The 19528-nt window shown below is 30.1% G+C and overlaps 1 protein-coding gene across 1 annotated transcript in view; it reads left to right on the forward strand.

The window, feature by feature from the left end:
- LOC111677524 (serine-rich adhesin for platelets) overlaps nucleotides 1-19528 on the forward strand; it is a 134666-nt gene that overhangs the window by 99487 nt on the left and 15651 nt on the right. Inside the window, exon 4 of the mRNA XM_046949394.1 lies at nucleotides 13914-17429. Coding sequence (XP_046805350.1) covers nucleotides 13982-17429 — 3448 coding nt within the window. The 5' untranslated portion in view covers nucleotides 13914-13981. The remainder of the gene's footprint in view (nucleotides 1-13913; nucleotides 17430-19528) is intronic.

Consider the following 19528-nt stretch of genomic DNA (forward strand, 5'->3'; position numbering starts at 1 on the left):
TAATATCAAAACACACACTTGCAAAAAAAAAACTTAAAAATCCCAATTAAACTGATTGAAAAAAAAAACTTCTTTTGCAACTGCTTCAGGCACAATTTCCCCCCATTTACCATAAATTTGCAACAAGTTTAATGTATTTAGAAAGATCTTTCACATGCCACCACGATCTGTATTTTAGCAATAAATTCTAAACGAGTTTTGAAATTGGCTATATTATAGAAAAAAACATACACTTACAAGAAAATTGTGTCAATTGGCATTATTCCCAGCCTAAAGAAATGTGTATGTATTTTTTGTTCAATACTACAACATTCTCCAAAATGAAATAGCAACAAAAAACAGAGCTTTATGAATAATACAATAAACATTTTTTAAGCATTATTATTTACAATATTTATTTTTTTTTTAATTTAAAGTTGTATAGGTGCATGTAGGTACGTAATTGTGAAATCCCCATTGATATCTTAGGCGATGCAAGAGAGCGTGTATCTGAGTTTAGCAATTTAAAATGCAATTTATACTGCAACTCCACCTTGACGCCTGCTAAAAGCAGATTTTGGCCAAGTGTTTTCTTTAACTTGGTTTTCATAGCATTTTGTTGTTGTGGTTACAATGATGTGGTAGCTGATGGTGGAGTTAAAAATGTGTTTTTAAGAAAACGCACCCTCAACAACGACTAAGCAATACTCTACTTGCTTTAGTGTTATTGAGGGCAAATGTGTGATTAAAGAAAACTTTGTATTTCTTAGTTATATATACACTTAAGTTATTGTACTTATAACTAACTATAGTAGGGTGTATTTGTATTCTAAAAGCATGTTTTGCTAGTTCCTAATTAAAGTTTTATTTCCTTAAGATTTTTACCTTTTAAATGAATTAAAACTTGAAATTTATTAAAAATTCAACATAAAGCTTACTTTTAAAACATTGTTTCTTTACAATTTCTTTGCCACGAATATCAAATATTCCAAAAGAGTAGAATAGTTACAGACAAACGGCAGCAGCAATTGTCATACACTCAAAAAAATCATTAAAGTAATTTATATATTTTTTTTAACATAAATATTATTTACTTGTACACAAAATTGAAAATGTGTTTTTGGAAACAAAAAAAAACATTTCAATTCTCTTGAAAGTTTTTCCTTGTTGGCCATAATTGTTCAAAGTTCATATTTGGTAACAAAAAACTAATAATGACAACAAAAAATCTATATTGTTTTTCCAGTTTTTCAGTATTTACCATTTTTTTCTGTCTATTTTTTTTTTTTTTTTTTGTAAAAAAAAACAAGTTGTCATTGTTGGCATGATGTTTTGTCATTCATTGTTTCTGGTGCCACCAGCACACCACCAACCAATGTCCACCTCCCATTTCTTGACTATTTGTTTCTGTTTGAATGAATAATGTTGACTGCAGTTTATGTGTTTTTCATCGATTTCTTCCTTTAAGCTTCTTAGAGCTGTGTTTGTCCTAAATATTTCTAACATTAGTCTGTTAAAACTTTTGTTTAAGAATTAAAACTTTTGTCTTCTGTGGGTTATTTATTGTTTAGCTATTAAAAGTTCAGTTCAACTAAAGATAAACAATGAAATTCCTATTTATCTTTTTAATGTAGTAAATATCTCAAATTATCGATATTTTTACAGTAATTTAGAAAAACAGCTTTAAGCTTTTGGAAAGCTTTTTATAAAAGATTGCTTGAATTTTATGAATAATACTTTTAAAATGTTAAAGCTTTGTAAAGAAAATTCATGAAATTAAATAATTTATAAACAGCTTTCCATAGAACTGCCTGATATTAAAAAGCTTTCATTAGAATTCCATATAAAAAAATAAGAATTTTTAAGTTTTGTATAGAAAATTAAAAATATTTAAAGATTTTTCAACAGAATTTTTATAAAATTTCTAGATATCTAAATGCTTTTCCTAAAAGTTCATGGTATTAAAAAGCTTTCATTAAAACTACATGATATTAAAAAGCTTTTATTAGAATTCAAATTATAAAAAGAATTTTAAAGTTTTGTATTGAACATTTAAAATATTTAAAGATGCTTTTCGTAAAAGTTCATTAAATTAAAAAGCTTTTATTAAAAATTAAGCTTTCAAGAACAATTTTACGATTTTGTAACATTTTTCACTAGAAAATTCCATAAACATTCAAGCAGTTGATTTGTAAAAGATTTGTATAAAAATTTTTACATAGTAAAAAGCTTTTGAAGAGCTTTCCATACAAATTGAAAATATTTAAAAGTTTGAAAACACTAAAGCTATCTAGAAGAGTATATAGATTTTTAAAAGCTTAAAATAGAAAATCTAATGTTTCAAATTTATATTGAAGCCATCGAAAAGACATCTATAAAAATTTAAGATTTTCTTTAAAAATATTGACATCGAAAATGTTGTTGTAAAAATAAAACTTTCCATAGAAATGCAAAATATCGACGAATTTTTAAATCTTAATATGAAATTTCTGAAAATATTTTTATTAAAAAGATTCAATTATTAAAAAAGTTACTTTAGAAAATTTAATAAAAGTTTAATACTATAAATAAAAGTTTAAAAATATCGAAAAGCTTTCAAATATTAAATATAAAATAGCTTTTCATTTTGTAAAGCTCCTTAAAAATAAACTTTTATTAAACCTTAAAATATCGAAAAGCTTTTTACATAAAATTCTACCTACCGAAAAGTCTATCGAAAAGCTTTCCATAAATTTTTAAAAGTATTTAATAAAAGCTTTCAATAGATTATCAAATATATGAAAAATATTACAACAAAAATTCAAGATTTTAAAACATTAAACATTTTTTTTTTGTAAAATTGTTACATATCGAAAAGCTTTTAATAAAAGCTTTCAAAAGATTATCAAATGTATGAAAAATATTTCAACAAAAATGCAAGATTTTAAAACATTAAACATTTTTTTTGGTAAAATTGTTACATATCGAAAAACTTTCAATAGAAAAGTGTATGTACCAAAAAGCTTTCTTATGAAAATTTCAGATTTTAAAGAACTTTCTGTAGAAAATTCATTATGTGGAAATGCTTTCTATAAAAAAGTTCACTAATTTACGATCTCGAAAAGCTTTTCATAAAAAAGTTGAACACTAAAAACTTTACCTAAAAATGCATAATACCGAAAAGCTGTCAATAAATATTAAAGATATCGAAGAGCTTTCAATAGAAACTTCAGTGTATTGAAAAGCTTTTTTATAAAAACTCACGATTTTTCAAAGTTTTGAATAGAAAATTCATTATGTGGAAATGCTTTCTATAAAAAAGTTTACTATATTGTAAAGCTTTTAAAAACAAATTGATGATATCGAAAGCTTTTTCCTAAAAATGCATAATATTGAAAAGCTGTCTGTAAATATTAAAAATATGGAAGAGCTTTTAATAGAAACTTCAGTGTATGGAAAAGCTTTTTATAAAGTTTAAATAGAAATGATATGAAAAGGCTCAAAAAAATACATTGTATAGAAAAGCTTTTTGAGAGAATTTTAAGATCTTCATGAGCTTTCAATAGAAGTTCATGATGTAGAAAGATTTTCTTGACAAATAAAACATTTCGAAATTATTTCTTTAGAAATATTAAGCTTTTCACAATAGCTGTCCAACGTACATTGTAATGGGAATATAAGTTGTCCTATTACAATTTTAAATTATATTTATTTAATTTTTAAACATAACTGACCTATAAAATCAATTCTCACCTCCATTGTAAATGACAATGTTAAGAAAACTAAAGAGGAAAATATTTTTATGACCCAACAGTATGAAGTCGTTAAAAAATACTTTTACATTGTCTCAGAAATATTGTATAATTGTGTTAATTGCTGCATATTAAAAAGAGGCAAAAAATATTATCGTAGACAAACAGACTTGTGTACCTACCAAAATCAGGGTGTGAGAAATGGAGCAATATGCAAAATATCGCACAATCTCTAACAAATATTGCCTCGTTAAGAAGCCAAAAACAGTAGAGCTAACAATTTCCATAGAGAAAACAATAAATGCTGCTGGTACTTAGGAATGTATGAATGAATCTCAATGTAAAACCAACAGCCCAGTCGGCAGACATTATGTATTAACATCGTTTATTAAGAGTTTAAAACAAAAAAACTGAATATTTAAGTGCAAAAAAAAAGAAAATCCTAATGTACGTATGTATTTTAAAAAATGTATCTTTAATGGCAGACATTTAACCATAAATATACAGGTAGAATGAATGAAGAGTAAAGTGAGTTTCGAAAATTGTGTAATAGAAACCTAAAAATTACAAAATGGACAAATACGAAACTTTATGTAAATGAACTGAAAAGTACAAATGTATGAATGCAGAGTATGTGAATTTTTTATTGGGAGTACGAGGGCTGTGGAGAAAATGTTAATCAAACAAATAATGTTAATCTTTAAAGACAATTTTGTTAATGATTAACTTTTTAGAGACAGTTGAAGTTATTGATAAGTTTTCGATATATTTAAGAAATGAAAGTTTTAAATTATTATTAAAATATTGAACTTATATTTTCTATAGAAAAATAAAGTTATCAATAAAACTTTTATAGAAAAATAAAATATCAAAACATTTTCTATAATATATAGTAGGATAACGATAATTTTTCCTAAAAAAACTTAAACTTGTCGATAAATTTTCTTGCGAAAACTAAAATAATCGATAAATTTTATAAACTTACTAAAGAAAATTTATCTAAAGGCTGTTTTCGATAAATTTTAAAACAAAATTTTGAGTTATCGGTAAATTTTAACACAAAATTTGATTTATAAATATATTTTCTATTAAAAATTAAAATTTTCACAAAATAATCTCTAAAATTAAAGTTTTTGATAAATTTTCTTTAGAAAATTAAATGTGTCGATACATTTTTTTATAGAAAATTTAAGTTATCGATCTATTTTGTAATGAAACAAAACGGGTTAGTAAATGTTATTTAAAATTTAATTTATCGATAAAATTTAAGTTATCGATACATTTTTTAATAGAAAACATAAGTTATCGATGAATTTTGTACAGAAAATAAAACAGGTAAAGAAATGATCTTTAGAAAACTTAAGTTTTCAATTAAATTTCTGTAGAAAATTAAAGTTATCGGTGAAGTTATTCTAAATAGTTTAAGTTATCGATCAATTTTGTACGGAAAATAAAACTTATGAATAAATGTTCTTTAACAAATGTATGGTTTTGATAAAATAACTAAAAAATGATAGTTATCGATGAATATTTATGGAAAATTTTAGTTATCGATAAATTTGAATAAGAAGTTTGAGTTATGAATAAATTTTCTATATAAAATTAAAGTGTTCAATAAATTTTCTCTATCAAATTAGAGTTATCGTTTAATTTTCTCTACAAAATTAAAGTTTTCTACAGATGCTCTTTAAAAATTAAAATTATCGATAAATTTTTTAATAGACAATTAATCGATAACATTTTGTATAGAATAAATTTTCTTTAGAAAACAAATTTATCGATAAATTTTAAAAAATTAATTAAAAGTTTTCTATAAAATTTCTCTACAAATAGAAGTTATCAATAAATATTGAGTTATTGATACATTTTCTCTAGAAAATTTAAATTCTCGATAATTTTTCTCTTAAAAATATAAGTTATCAATATATTTTTTCTAATGCATGTAATAGTTATCGATAATTTCTCTATTAAAGAATGCTTTTCGTTTGGCCCTGTTTTTTTTTCAAAATCTCGTAACAAAAACCTTAATTGGCTACAAAAGACCCAAATGAAAAAAAAACTACATTGCAACTACCATCAGAATACTAACAAGACCTCTATAAAATACTACTCATACGTAAGTAGTAAATCGTAGAAACATACAAAAAGCTAAACATATACTAGGCTGATGACTGCTGCATCTGTAAAAATTTACATTTTTTTGTATTAACTAACTAAATAAACACGTAACAATAAATACTTACTTTTTTGAGCCACAAACTCTGGTAACACAAAATTGGAAGACGTTGCAACAACAAATCAAAAAAAAAAACCAACAGACCTAAAATATTTTTGCATAAATCTTTGCTTTGTATTGAATAGAAACTATTTTAAGAGGAGATTTTAAAAATCAAGTAAATTTTTTAAGTTTAAAGGAGAAGAAAAAATAAAGCAAGAGAGAAGAAGATAAAAATTTAAATGATAAAAAATGGTTGCAATAATGACCCAAAAAATATTGAATAAAAAACATTTTAACAAGATTCTGTGGATATGTAACTAAATGGTTAATAAACAATACAGAAGAACAACAAAATGTTTTATTAACATTTTCAGTTTACAACATCATCATGATCTAGCTGATGATCCAAATTTTCGTAATGTTATAAAGAGCAAACAGAAACGGGGAAAAGTTGGTGCCAAAATTAAGTACATATTTATGTATGTATAGACTAGACCATATAGACTAGACTATAGACTAGACTATAGACTAGACTATAGACTAGACTATATACTAGACTATAGACTAGACTATATACTAGACAATAGACTAGACTATAGACTAGACTATAGACTAGACTATATACTAGACAATAGACTAGACTATAGACTAGACTATAGACTAGACTATAGACTAGACTATAGATTACACTATAGACTAGACTATAGACTAGACTATAGACTAGACTATAGACTAGACTATAGACTAGACTATAGACTAGACTATAGACTAGACTATAGACTAGACAATAGACTAGACTATAGACTAGACAATAGACTAGACTATAGACTAGACTATAGACTAGACTATAGACTAGACTATAGACTAGACTATAGACTAGACTATAGACTAGACTATAGACTAGACTATAGACTAGACTATAGACTAGACTATAGACTAGACAATAGACTAGACTATAGACTAGACTATAGACTAAGCTATAGACTAGACTATAGACTAGACTTTAGACTGGACTATAGACTAGACTATAGACTGGACTATAGGCTGGACTATAGACTAGGTTATAGACTAGACTATAGACTAGACTATAGACTAGACTATACACTAGACTATAGACTAGACTATAGACAAGACTATAGACTAGATGATAGACTAGCCTATAGACTAGACTATAGACTAGACTATAGACTAGACTATAGACTTGACTAAAGTCTAGACTATAGACTAAACTATAGACTAGACTATATACTAGACTATAGACTAGACTATAGACTAGACAATAGACTAGACTATAGACTAGACTATAGACTAGACTATAGACTAGACTATAGACTAGACTATAGACTAGACTATAGACTAGACTATAGACTAGACTATAGACTAGACTATAGACTACACTTTAGACTGGACTATAGACTGGACTATAGGCTGGACTATAGACTAGACTATAGACTAGACTATAGACTAGACTATAGACTAGACTATATACTAGACTATAGACTATAGACTAGACTATAGACTAGACTATAGACTAGACAATAGACTAGACTATAGACTAGACTATAGACTAGACTATAGACTAGACTATAGACTAGACTAAAGACTAGACTATAGACTAGACTATAGACTAGACTATAGACTAGACTATAGACTAGACTATAGACTAGACTATAGACTAGACTATAGACTAGACTATATACTAGACTATAGGCTAGACTATAGACTAGACTATAGACAAGACTATAGACTAGACTATAGACTAGACTATATACTAGACTATAGACAAGACTAAAGACTAGACTATAGACTAGACTATAGACTAGACTATAGACTAGACTATAGACTAGACTATAGACTAGACTATAGACTAGACTATAGACTAGACTATAAACTAGACCATAGACTAGACTATAGACTAGACTATAGACTAGACTATAGACTAGACTATAGACTAGACTATAGACTAGACTATAGACTAGACTATAGACTAGACTATAGACAAGACTATAGACTAGACTATAGACTAGACTATAGACTAGACTATAGACTAGACTATAGACTAGACTATATACTAGACTATAGACTACACTATATACTAAACTATAGACTAGACTATATACTAGACTATAGACTAGACTATAGACAAAACTATAGACTAGACTATAGACTAGACTGTAGACTAAGCTATAGACTAGACTTTAGACTGGACTATAGACTAGACTATAGACGGGACTATAGGCTGGACTATAGACTAGACTATAGACTAGACTATAGACTAGACTATAGACTAGACTATAGACTAGACTATAGACTAGACCATAGACTAGACTATAGACTAGACTATAGACTAGACTATAGGCTAGACCATAGACTAGACTATAGACTAGACTATAGACTAGACTATAGACAAGACTATAGACTAGACTATAGACTAGACTATAGACAAGACTATAGACTAGACTATAGACTAGACTATATACTAGACTATATACTAGACTATAGACTACACTATATACTAGACTATAGACTAGAATATAGACTAGACTATGGACTAAACTATAGACTAGACTATAGACTAGACTATAGACTAGACTATAGACTACACTATTCGCTAGAAAGACGCCAGAAATCTCCAAACGGTGGATAGAAATTTTCGTATTTCCCGCTAAAACGCAATTTTTCCCGCAATTGTTATTTCAAAAACGTAAGATTTGACAATTAAAAATTATGTGGGTATTTTAAAATGAAATTGTAAAAAAGTAGATCAGTTGAAACTTGATCGATATCTACACATACTTTTTTTAAACCGTTTGTTTATTTTTTTCAAAGAACTAAAAATTGATCTATATAATTAAATATATTTCGATTTTATTCATTCAAAAAATAATAAACAGTTAAAAGTGAAACTCTTAAATATCTTATTCAGCTGCAGCTTAATTTTTCTACTTTAAACCCTATAATTTTCAACAAAAAAGAGACCATTTAATTTTTGGTATTTTCGTAGAAATAAAAAACAAATAATTCATACTTTTGACCACATTAAGATCAATTTAAAGAAATAAAAAAATACATTTATTTAAAAAATAATTTTTAACAGAAAAAAAGAAAAGTCGAAAAAAGAAGAAGCAGCAAACAGAATCGTAGAAAGAAGTGGGAGAAAAAGTTCATTACATTAACTTAGTTATTCACAGTCGAATGATTTGGAAAGTGTAGGTTGTTGGTTGGTTTGTTCGTTCATTCGTTTGCTGACTGATGTTTGGTTCACAAATGATATAAAAATACCAAAGAAATGAGATGAATTGAAATAAAATAAAATCCCAATATAATTTCTATAAAATGCAACAACACCAGTCTGTCAGCCAGCCAGCTAGCTAGCAACATCAACATTGTATCTGTGTGTGATTTTCTTGTGAACGAGTGAGTGTTTGTGATTTAAAGTGACAAACAAATAAACAAATAGATGTTGATAATAATGGTGATTGTTTTTAAAATATCTTTCTTCTCTTACATTTCAAGAACAATGGTCGTCCAAAAGTAGTTGAAGTAGAAAGACAAAGATATGAGAAAAAAAACAACATCAACAACAACACAACCATTTATTCATTCATTCTTTTCCTGATTCTATAGAAAAAGTTTGTTTTGGAAAAAAACTCTATTAAGAATAGAAGAAAAAGTGTTTTGTTTTAAAGTGCCAACCAGTTTTGAGAAAACTTTATACTGCAAAGCTTGAGAAATTAAACTAAATAAAATTATTATTTATGTAAGTAGAAAGTTGTAAAGATTCTCGCAGACACCCCGCAGTTTTTCACTTAAATTATTTTAATATACATTCATTTTTAAAAACGATAATAATTAGTTATAGAAAGGTTGTTATCGATAAATATAGAAAAGACTATATCTAATACTATAAACTAGACTATAGACTAAAATATAGACTAAACTAAAGACTATAGATTAGAATATAGACTAGACTATGGACTAAAATATGGACTGAACTATGGACTACGCAATAGACTAGGTTATAGACTAGACTAGACTAGAATATAGACTAGACTATTGACTAGGTTAGACTAGACTGTAGATTACACTATAGACTGGACTGCAGACTAGACTATAGACTATCTATAGTAGACTATATACTAGAATTAAGACTAGACTATATACTAGACTTATAACTAGAGACTATATTACAGCGTAGACTATAGATTACACTATAAACTAGACTATAGAACAGACTGTAGACTACTACATAGACTGGACTATAGACAAGACTATAGAGTAGACTATATACTAGACTAAAGTCCATAGAATAGACTAAAGCCTGTAGAATAGACCAAAATCTTTAGAATAAACTATAGCTTAGACTAGACAGTAGCAGACCAGAATTAAACTAACTAGACTATAAATAGGCTATAGACTAGAGTATAAAATAGGTATAGACTATACTATAGACTGGACTATAGACTAGACTGTAGACTAGGTTATAGACTAGCCTATATACTAGACTAAAGATTAGACCGTAGACCAGCTTATAGACTAGTCCATATACTATACTATAGACTAACTTAATATTACATCATAGACAAGACCATAAACCAGAGGATAATCTATAGACTGGACTTTAGACTAGACTATTAACTAGATGTAGACTAAATTATGGACTATACTATAGACTATAATATAGACTTGACTATAGACTAGACTATAAACTACACTATAGACTTGACTATATGCTACACTATAGACTAGATTAAAAACTAGACTATAGACTAAACCATAGACTGGACTATAGACTAGTCTATAGACTGAATTATAGATTAGACTATACTATAAACTAGACTATACTATGAACTATACTATAGACTAGATTATAGACTAAACTATAGACTATACTATAGACTAGACCATAGACTAGACTATAGACTAGACTATAGACTAGACTATAGACTAGATTATAGACTAGACTATACACTAGACTATAGACTAGACTATAGACTAAACTGTAGTCTAGACTAGAGACTAAATTATAGTCTAGATTAGAGACTAGACTATAGTCTAGACTAGAGACTAGACTATATATTAGACTATAGACTAGACTGTAGATTAGACTATATACTAGACTATAGACCAGACTATAGACTAGACTATAGACTAGACTATTGACTAGACTATAGACTAGCCTATAGACTAGACTGGTGACTATACTATAGACTAGACTATAGACTAGATTATAGACTAGACTATTGACTAGACTTTAGACTAGGCTATATACTAGACTATAGACTAGACTGGAGACTAGACTGTAGACTAGACTGTAGACTAGACTATAGACTAGACTATAGACTAGACTATAGACTAAACTAGACTATAGACTAAACTAGACTATAGACTAGACTATAGACTAGACTATAGACTAGACTACATACTAGACTATAGACTAGACTGTAGACTAGACTATAGACTAGACTATAGACTAGACTATAGACTAGACCATAGAATAGACTATAGATTAGACTATAGACTAGACTATTGACTAGACTATAGACTAGACTACAGACTAGACTATAGACTAGACTATAGACTAGAATATAGACTAGACTATAGACTAGACTATAGACTAAACTATAGACTAGACTATAGACTAGACTATAGACTATAGACTAGACTTTAGACTATAATAGACTATAGAGTAGAATAGACTATAGACTAGAATAGACTCTAGACTAGAAGAGACTATAGACTAGAATAGACTATGGACTAGAATAGACTAGATTATAGGCTAGACTGTATACTAGACCTATAGACTTATACTAGACAGTATACTACACCCTAGACTACGTATTAAAATGTAGACTAGTAAACAATCCAAGAGAAGAAAATAATCTAGTATTCACTTAAGTTATCTATGCAAAATGTTCTTATCTCCTTTTTTTAACAAGTAGTATGAGGACAACTTTATATATAAATATATAGTTTGAATGTCCATAAATACTGTCCTAAAAAAACAGTAGTAAGGTCATTGGCATTATACATATATCAATATTAAACGTAATTATTATTCTGATAGCTTATTTTACTTCATATACATTATCTCATTAATAAATGTTCCAATAAATTTCTTTTTAATCCACAAAACAAAAATCTTATAAAATCTCATCACGTTTTAGAGAAGCTAATATAAATTTAAACAATTTTTTCTTGAAATTTTAATAAAATTTAAAAATAATTGATGAGTAATAACCAGCCACTTGGTTTACTAATATGAAACAATTATAATAAAAAAAAATAAATTATAATTACTTTTTATAAAGAAATTTTTTGACAGTTAAATTGACCTTAACGATAACAAAAACATTTATTTTTATTCAATAAAACTTAAAGAGTCAAGCAATGTCGGAAAATATAGAAAAAAAACTGATTTAATTTTTAACGATGTAACAGACACTTGTTTGCTATTTACTTTCAATTATTGATGGAAATAATACAGAATCTTATAATGAGAAATATTTGTGTGTTTTTTTTTTGTATTGATTAATTCGTTTTCGACTGATCCATTGGGGAAAAGTAAGAAATGGTCAGCGGGGGAAATCGTATACAATTTTACAATAACAAAAAAAAAAATATGTATGTACATATGGATGAATGAATTCTTTATATTGTTACATCAATAAACCAGCAGCATGTGGACAAGTCTTCAAAGTACAAATATATAAACTCATAATATCGTGTGGTCTGTATGTCTGTCTGTCTTTGTCTGTTGTGGAGTCAGTAGTTGGTGACCTAAGAGAAAACAAGTATGAATTTATAGTCGGACATTGCCGACCATATGATACCCTAAACCAGTCAGTATGTTAAAATTTTGAATTTTTTTTAATAAAGCATTTAATTTGTTTTATTGTGAAATATTTTTACTTATTGTTTACAAAAACCAAGATTTTCTACAAGAGGCCTCATAGGGGAGAAGGGGTAAATATGGTCCTATCCTTATAAATTTCGGTAGATGAATTTACGTCTACTACAAAGTCATTTATGTAGATTTTAATCGTTTTAAAAGTAATTATAAGTTATTTTCTAAAGGGGAGTCTGTATGGGGACTAGGGTCAAATGAGGCCCGATTACAATCAAAATTAGTATTGTCATTTATTGTTCTATAAAACTAATTTTTGCTGATTTTTGTTGACATTATAAAACATTTAACGTACTTATGAGCCTAAAGGCCCGATTCGGGGGGACGGATGTATGGGGGCTAAGAGAAATAATGGACGAATTTCAATAATTTTCAATAGCCATCGTCTTTGAACCAAAAAAAGTGTATGTATCAAAATTTCATCAAATTATCTTGAAAATTGCGACCTGTAATGTGCGCACAAGGTTTACATGGACATTCAGACACACAGACAGACAGACGGACGGACATAGCTAAATCGACTTAGAAAGTAATTGTGAGGCGATTGGTATACTTTAAGGTGGGTCTAAGACCAATATTTTTGGGTGTTACAAACTTCAGCACAAACGCATAATACCCTCCCCACTATAGTGATTTAGGGTATAAAAACAAATCATAATAAAGCACTGATTATTATTTTCAGGTCGTCTTTTCTTATACGAATCTTTTATAATGGATGAGCATTTCTTTTGAACAATAATATTTTTATGAAATTATTTTCTCAGTCTTAGTTATATTTAAAATATGTATGTATGTGCTGCTGGTCAAGCTTGGTACTGACAAATGCTGCTGTAGTGACCAACAGAGAAAGTTAATTGATTTTTGTTGTTAATTTGATGATAACATCGTTTAAAGTAATAAACTTTTACAGATTTATGTTTAAAATTATATAATTTTGGCAACCTCAACATAACATCAAAGGAAGATGTGCAACAGACTTCTAACACCTAACATTACATATTCAATATTCAACTTTTCAAATACTTTTATAACCAACATATCTTCAATAATAACCAGCTTCCCTTCTCTCTTTTTACAGATTATGGACTTATAGTGTTTACTGAAACCTTAAAAAACAAGAACAACAACAAAACAATCCACACCACAATGTCCTCGTCCATTTGTACACATTTTTCGCAAAATGCGTGGAAAAAAGATTTATGCTCGAATTGTTTTAAATCAAAAGATGAACATAAACAAGCTGCCGCCATGGCAGCCTCATCCAAATACAAATCACTCTCCACATCTTTAGCGCAATCAACATCAGCAACTAGTTTAAGTACGAAAACTGGCGGCAGCGATAGCCACAAGACTGATTATCCGAATAAAAATAAACGACCGACTAAGAGTATTATAAAGAAGTCGGCAACCAATACAGCCAGCAAGTCCAAACATAAGTCAAAAGTTAGTTTTCCCAAAAATCTATCGGAAGTTATAGGTTATGGTGGTGAGTGGTCAGATGATTCGGATGATGATCATGATTTTATGAATTTGGCCAATGATAGAGATGATGACAAGGCTTTGGGTACGGATGATGAGGAATCATTGGAGCTGAAACGTTTAACCAGAGCCAATACAGATTTTAATATGAATAATGGCAATTTATTGGGTGATGCCCAGGAGAATATTAAAAAATCCTTTGCTGCCTTAAAATTGGGTGCTCCTCAGGTGGATAAGGAGGGCAAGAAACAAACTTTGCAAATAAATGTTATACCTTTTGGCTGTACGGGAGAAATGAAGGAAATTACCAAATCTCCTGTTTTGTCAACTCAAATAACTTCGTCTGCTTCCACAGTTAAAGCTAAATTTGAAACTAAATCGACGGAAGTTAAAACTGAAAAGTCCTCATTAACAGGTGCGATTAAGAAAACTACCACTACTACAACATCCAGCTCCTCCTCCTCAAGTTCTCTAACCTCTTCCTCCTCATGTTTAAAACCCTCTCCCGACTCACTACCCTCACTAGAAAGTGACGGCAAAAACAGTCCGCCCATAGAAAGAGCCATGGAAAAATCCTTGCTTGATGAAATATCCGAGACTTTGGAAAAAAATCAAAATGAAAAATTGGCTTCAGAGTCCAAAACTTCAGCCACTACTTCGTCTTCAGCATCATCGTCATCGACGATAGCCACCAATTCTAAAATTAAATTTGAAATAGGTACTTTAACCGAGTCCCTCGATAATAAGACATTTCTCGACCTTAAGAAACCGATCGTTCGTCATTCACCCATTACCAAAGACCAGATCAAACCCAAAGTAAATGTTTTCCACAAATACTCTGACAGCGATAGCAATTGCTCAGATTCGGAAAATGGTGTCTCCGCCTATTATGATGTTGTGGAAACTTCACAAACCTACGAAAATCTGCCAGATGGTAAATATGAAATTAAAGAGCCTTGCAAACAATCCAACGGTAAGGCTGAGCAAAAGGAACAATCCAGTATCTTTTCTAGTTCCCAATACATAACCGATATGCTTTTGTCGTCTAAAACACGAGCCGCTTCTTATAATTTACATGAGGGCAATTTTATGACCAGTAAAATAACCCCTGATGGCTTGATTGTCACCAAATGCAGCTCCGATGATGCTTTGGATTCTACTGCCAGTAGTTTTGATGGCAGCAGTGATGAGGAAACTTCTTACAATATGATTCGCAGTGAATCGGATTCGGGCATTGGCATTAGTATAGGCCATGATTATAAGAATATTAATATTTCAGAAAAAGAAAGAGATAGACTTCGCGTAGAGAAAAAACTAAGTGCCAGTACGAATAACTCAGATTATGAGGACATACAAGTAACCGATTCAAAACCCATGTTACCACTTAAAGAGGTAAAGAGTGCTCTTAATGATAAACCCACTTTCAGCATGGAAAAGTCACGTGAGCTGCATGGCGAACCAGATGGTAGTGCAGATCCTGATGGTAGCTTAGAGAACCAAGATTTCCAACAACTGCCAGAATTACCAAAATCTCCACCTCCCACTTCTAAGGTCATAGATGCAAGACCCTCTTTCTTGCATGGCTTGCAGAAGCAACATCCTCCGGTTTTGCTAAAGAAACCCGATCTGCCCGCTAAACCCTTAGTGTCTCCCCTGCAAACTCCCATGAAAACATTTATGAGTAAAAGACCTACAGCCCCTACAACAGCAACAACAATGACAACTACTGAACAACATCAACAGCAGCAAGTAATATCGCAGCTACAAATGGTAATGTCGAAATCTTCAGAATGTTTAGACAATGATTCATTGAAAGATGACGCCAAGCTAAAAAAGGGAAAAGCACCAAATCCACCTATGGAAACAAAAACCAGCGCACCACCTACACCTGAAAGAGACTACAACATTGATGTTGAATTTGATGAGCAAACCAAGAAAGAAACGCAAACTCAAATGCAAATGCCAACACCAGCATCACAAGCGTCAACAACAGCTGAAACACAAGCTGTAAATCTAAACAAAAATGATGAAGACATTAAATACAAAACAGAATCCGATAATACTACAACATCATCATCAGCTTCATCGGCAGAATCATCAGCTTCTACGGAAACCAACTGCTCAACAGCCTCAAACTCTTCCTCATCTTCTTCGTCTACCATATACACAAGGAAAATTGTGTCCAATAGCGGTACGGTTGGCAAGAATTCAGCTGCTGCTATTATTAAGGAAAAAGATAAACGCGAGAGAGCCACCATTAATCCCAAATTTCGCAGTCTCAACACATTTGTCACGCAACGCAGCAATGCCATTAAGAATTTGCAATTACAGAATGCTGTGCCCTCATTAAATCTCAAACAATCCATGACACCCGAACCCACACCCAGAAATCCCAAAAATCTTTCGCTATCAGAGGAAAATTTAGCAGAGGCTTCCTGCAGCAAAACGGTAACTACATCCATGTCTATAACCAATCTAAATGCAGCCTCTCACAGTGATAAGAAAACAGCTGCTATGGGTAAAACAAAAACCAAGTTTTCTATTAAGAAATTTCTGCGCATGGGCACCAACAAAACCACAGAGAATTTAACCAAGCAAAAGGAAAGCATTTATTCGGAAATTTGTACTGGCGAAGATGCCGGTGTATCGGGTAAGCCACGTTTAGTCATTATACATCCCATAGACATTAATACCACCGCAGTCGAGGTGGTCAAGGATATAACAAAAACCAATGAATCAGTTACAGCCCAAACTGTGGCCGTTGTTACCGCCAAACCACCCGCTCCCCCCTTACGATCACTAGACAGTCAACGTAGTCATGAGGTTAATAAACCCGCTAGACCACCACCACCCAAAAGTGCTGAGCTAAGAAGAAAACAACAAATCTCTTTGGCCACCACGAATACTACTACTACTACTGCCAGTAACAACAGCAGCTCATCTGCGGCAAATCCGAGCTATGTTAACCATAATGTTATTTCGTCTGCAACAACAGCAAACAATTTGAAAATGTTGACTTCCTCACCAAAACTTACGCCAGCAAATAACGTCCGTATAATGGGAGAACAAAGCGGTTCGATTAAAAGCAAGTCTGACAATGTTTATGCCAATTTAGGTAAGTACAATAATATATTTAAATTCTTTTACATATCTAGTTTTTTTTGTTATGTTCAGTTCGTTTATTGCTTTTTGTGATTTATTTTATTTTCTAACGATTGGTTGTAGGAATGAACAGTGGGTGAGATGTGTTGTAGTACGAACTTTAACTTTTTTGCCAATTTTTTTTAAGTTTTCGTATTAAACAGTCAAGTTTTTAATAGGGAAAGCGATTTAAGTTGAGATATTTTACGAATTTAAAAAAAATTTCATTTTTATTTGAAAACATTTCAATTTTTTTAGTTTAAAAAGTTCTACTGAGCTATATCATGAATTGCTTCTTAAACAGCAAAAAGTAGCACCATAACTGTCAAATTTTCTAGTTTTATAAGCTACTAATGATATCTATATTGACTACCGGTAGACAATAAGGTAGCTATTCCATGAATTGCTTCTTAAACAGCAGTTAAGTGGCTTAACTTTGTTTAAATGTTAAACGAAAGGAACACCATAACTGTATTTGAACGAATAAATCCAAGATTAGTGTGATTCTACATATTTTGAGTGGACACAAGCATAATTATATAAATTAATAAAATTGCGGATTTAGACAGATGTAAGGCAGTAGGGTGCAAAATAGGAAGCGTTTTTCAAAATAAGTCCAAGGTACGAATTACGACTGTTATTCCAATGGTAAATGTAACATTATTCGTACATCACTTTACTCCAGAATTGGTCGTAATGAATGGAACTTAAAATAGATCACCTGACTTTTTTTCGCCTCGAGGTCTTAATTAAAACCATTAGCGAAAGATTTCCATACGACTATTATAGAACACTAGCTAGAAAGACAAATATCATGGACATCCTCAGAATAAGTTAGTAGCTATAGAAATTTTAACTAACGAATACAGACAGGTATAGAACTGAACTCATTCGAAGGAACTATCAAAAGAAAACGGAGTTCTTGAACTTCAGAATATACTTCCATTCACAGAAATCTCTGTAAGGCTTTTCTACTAATATATTGTTCAGTGGTGCTCAACAGCGATATAAGTGTTCAGGAGTGCTCAACAGTGATATAGGTGTAATCTTTCATTCAGATCTAAAATATCGACATACCACGATCAGTAACCTCTCCACGATTTGATTCTCTGTGATTAAATAGTGATTCTCTGAATAGATACAATTTCTAAGAAATTGAAGATGTTAATAGACTACCAGTAGCTAATGATGTAGTTAATTCATATACAAGTGTTGTTGGATAAGTGAAACAGATTTAAAGATTATGTTTGTTTATCCTTAATGTTAGTGTCTTACTCCTGGACCCTTAATTCTCTTCATATTGTAATGGGAATTGCAAAAAAAGAATTTACTTCGAAAGTTTATTTCACTCACTGTTTCGAAAATCTTATCTCTTCCTCTATCCTCTTAAAAAACATTCCTGTTCACGGTATTTTGTTTTAAATGTTTCTTTTTTTTTCATCTTTAACATCTTTACATGGCTGACTACTTGAGCAATTGCGTGTTAAGCACGCATTATGATCTCCTCTCAATGGACGTTTAGCTTCTTTTTAGTTTTTTTTCATTTTTTTTTTTTTTTTTGGTTTGTAGCCATAATACCAATTGTTCGTGTTTTAGCCTTAAGTTCTTAACATTCTAGTTTAGTTTATATAACTCACTTGCTTTTCTCGTTTCTTTAGAAAAAAAATAAATAACAAACGACGTTGTATTATCGTTTAAATGCAATTAATTGCATGAATTTTTGTAAAAGTTCTACTTCATCATCATTGTAAACATCGTCGTCATAGTCGCCAATGTACACTAACATCATTAGGTTATTCTTTAGCATGATTTTGTTGGTTATAGACAGAGTTTTAAAAGAAGGAATTCTATTTGAATTTAAGACAATTGTAAAAAATCGGAAGAATTTTTCAATTCTCAAAAATATTCAAAACTTTGATCATACACTTTGCAGCATCTTGAAAATTTGATATTTCAACCGATTAACAGATTAGGCTCTTTAAAGACTATCTTGTAACGAGAGTCTTGTCACTGGATTTTTGACTTTTTTCAAATGTCAAAAGTGACACCTCTGCATACTTTTGTATAAAATTA

The sequence above is a fragment of the Lucilia cuprina genome, chromosome 4, assembly GCF_022045245.1.
Source record: "Lucilia cuprina isolate Lc7/37 chromosome 4, ASM2204524v1, whole genome shotgun sequence".
Lineage (NCBI taxonomy): Eukaryota > Metazoa > Arthropoda > Insecta > Diptera > Calliphoridae > Lucilia > Lucilia cuprina.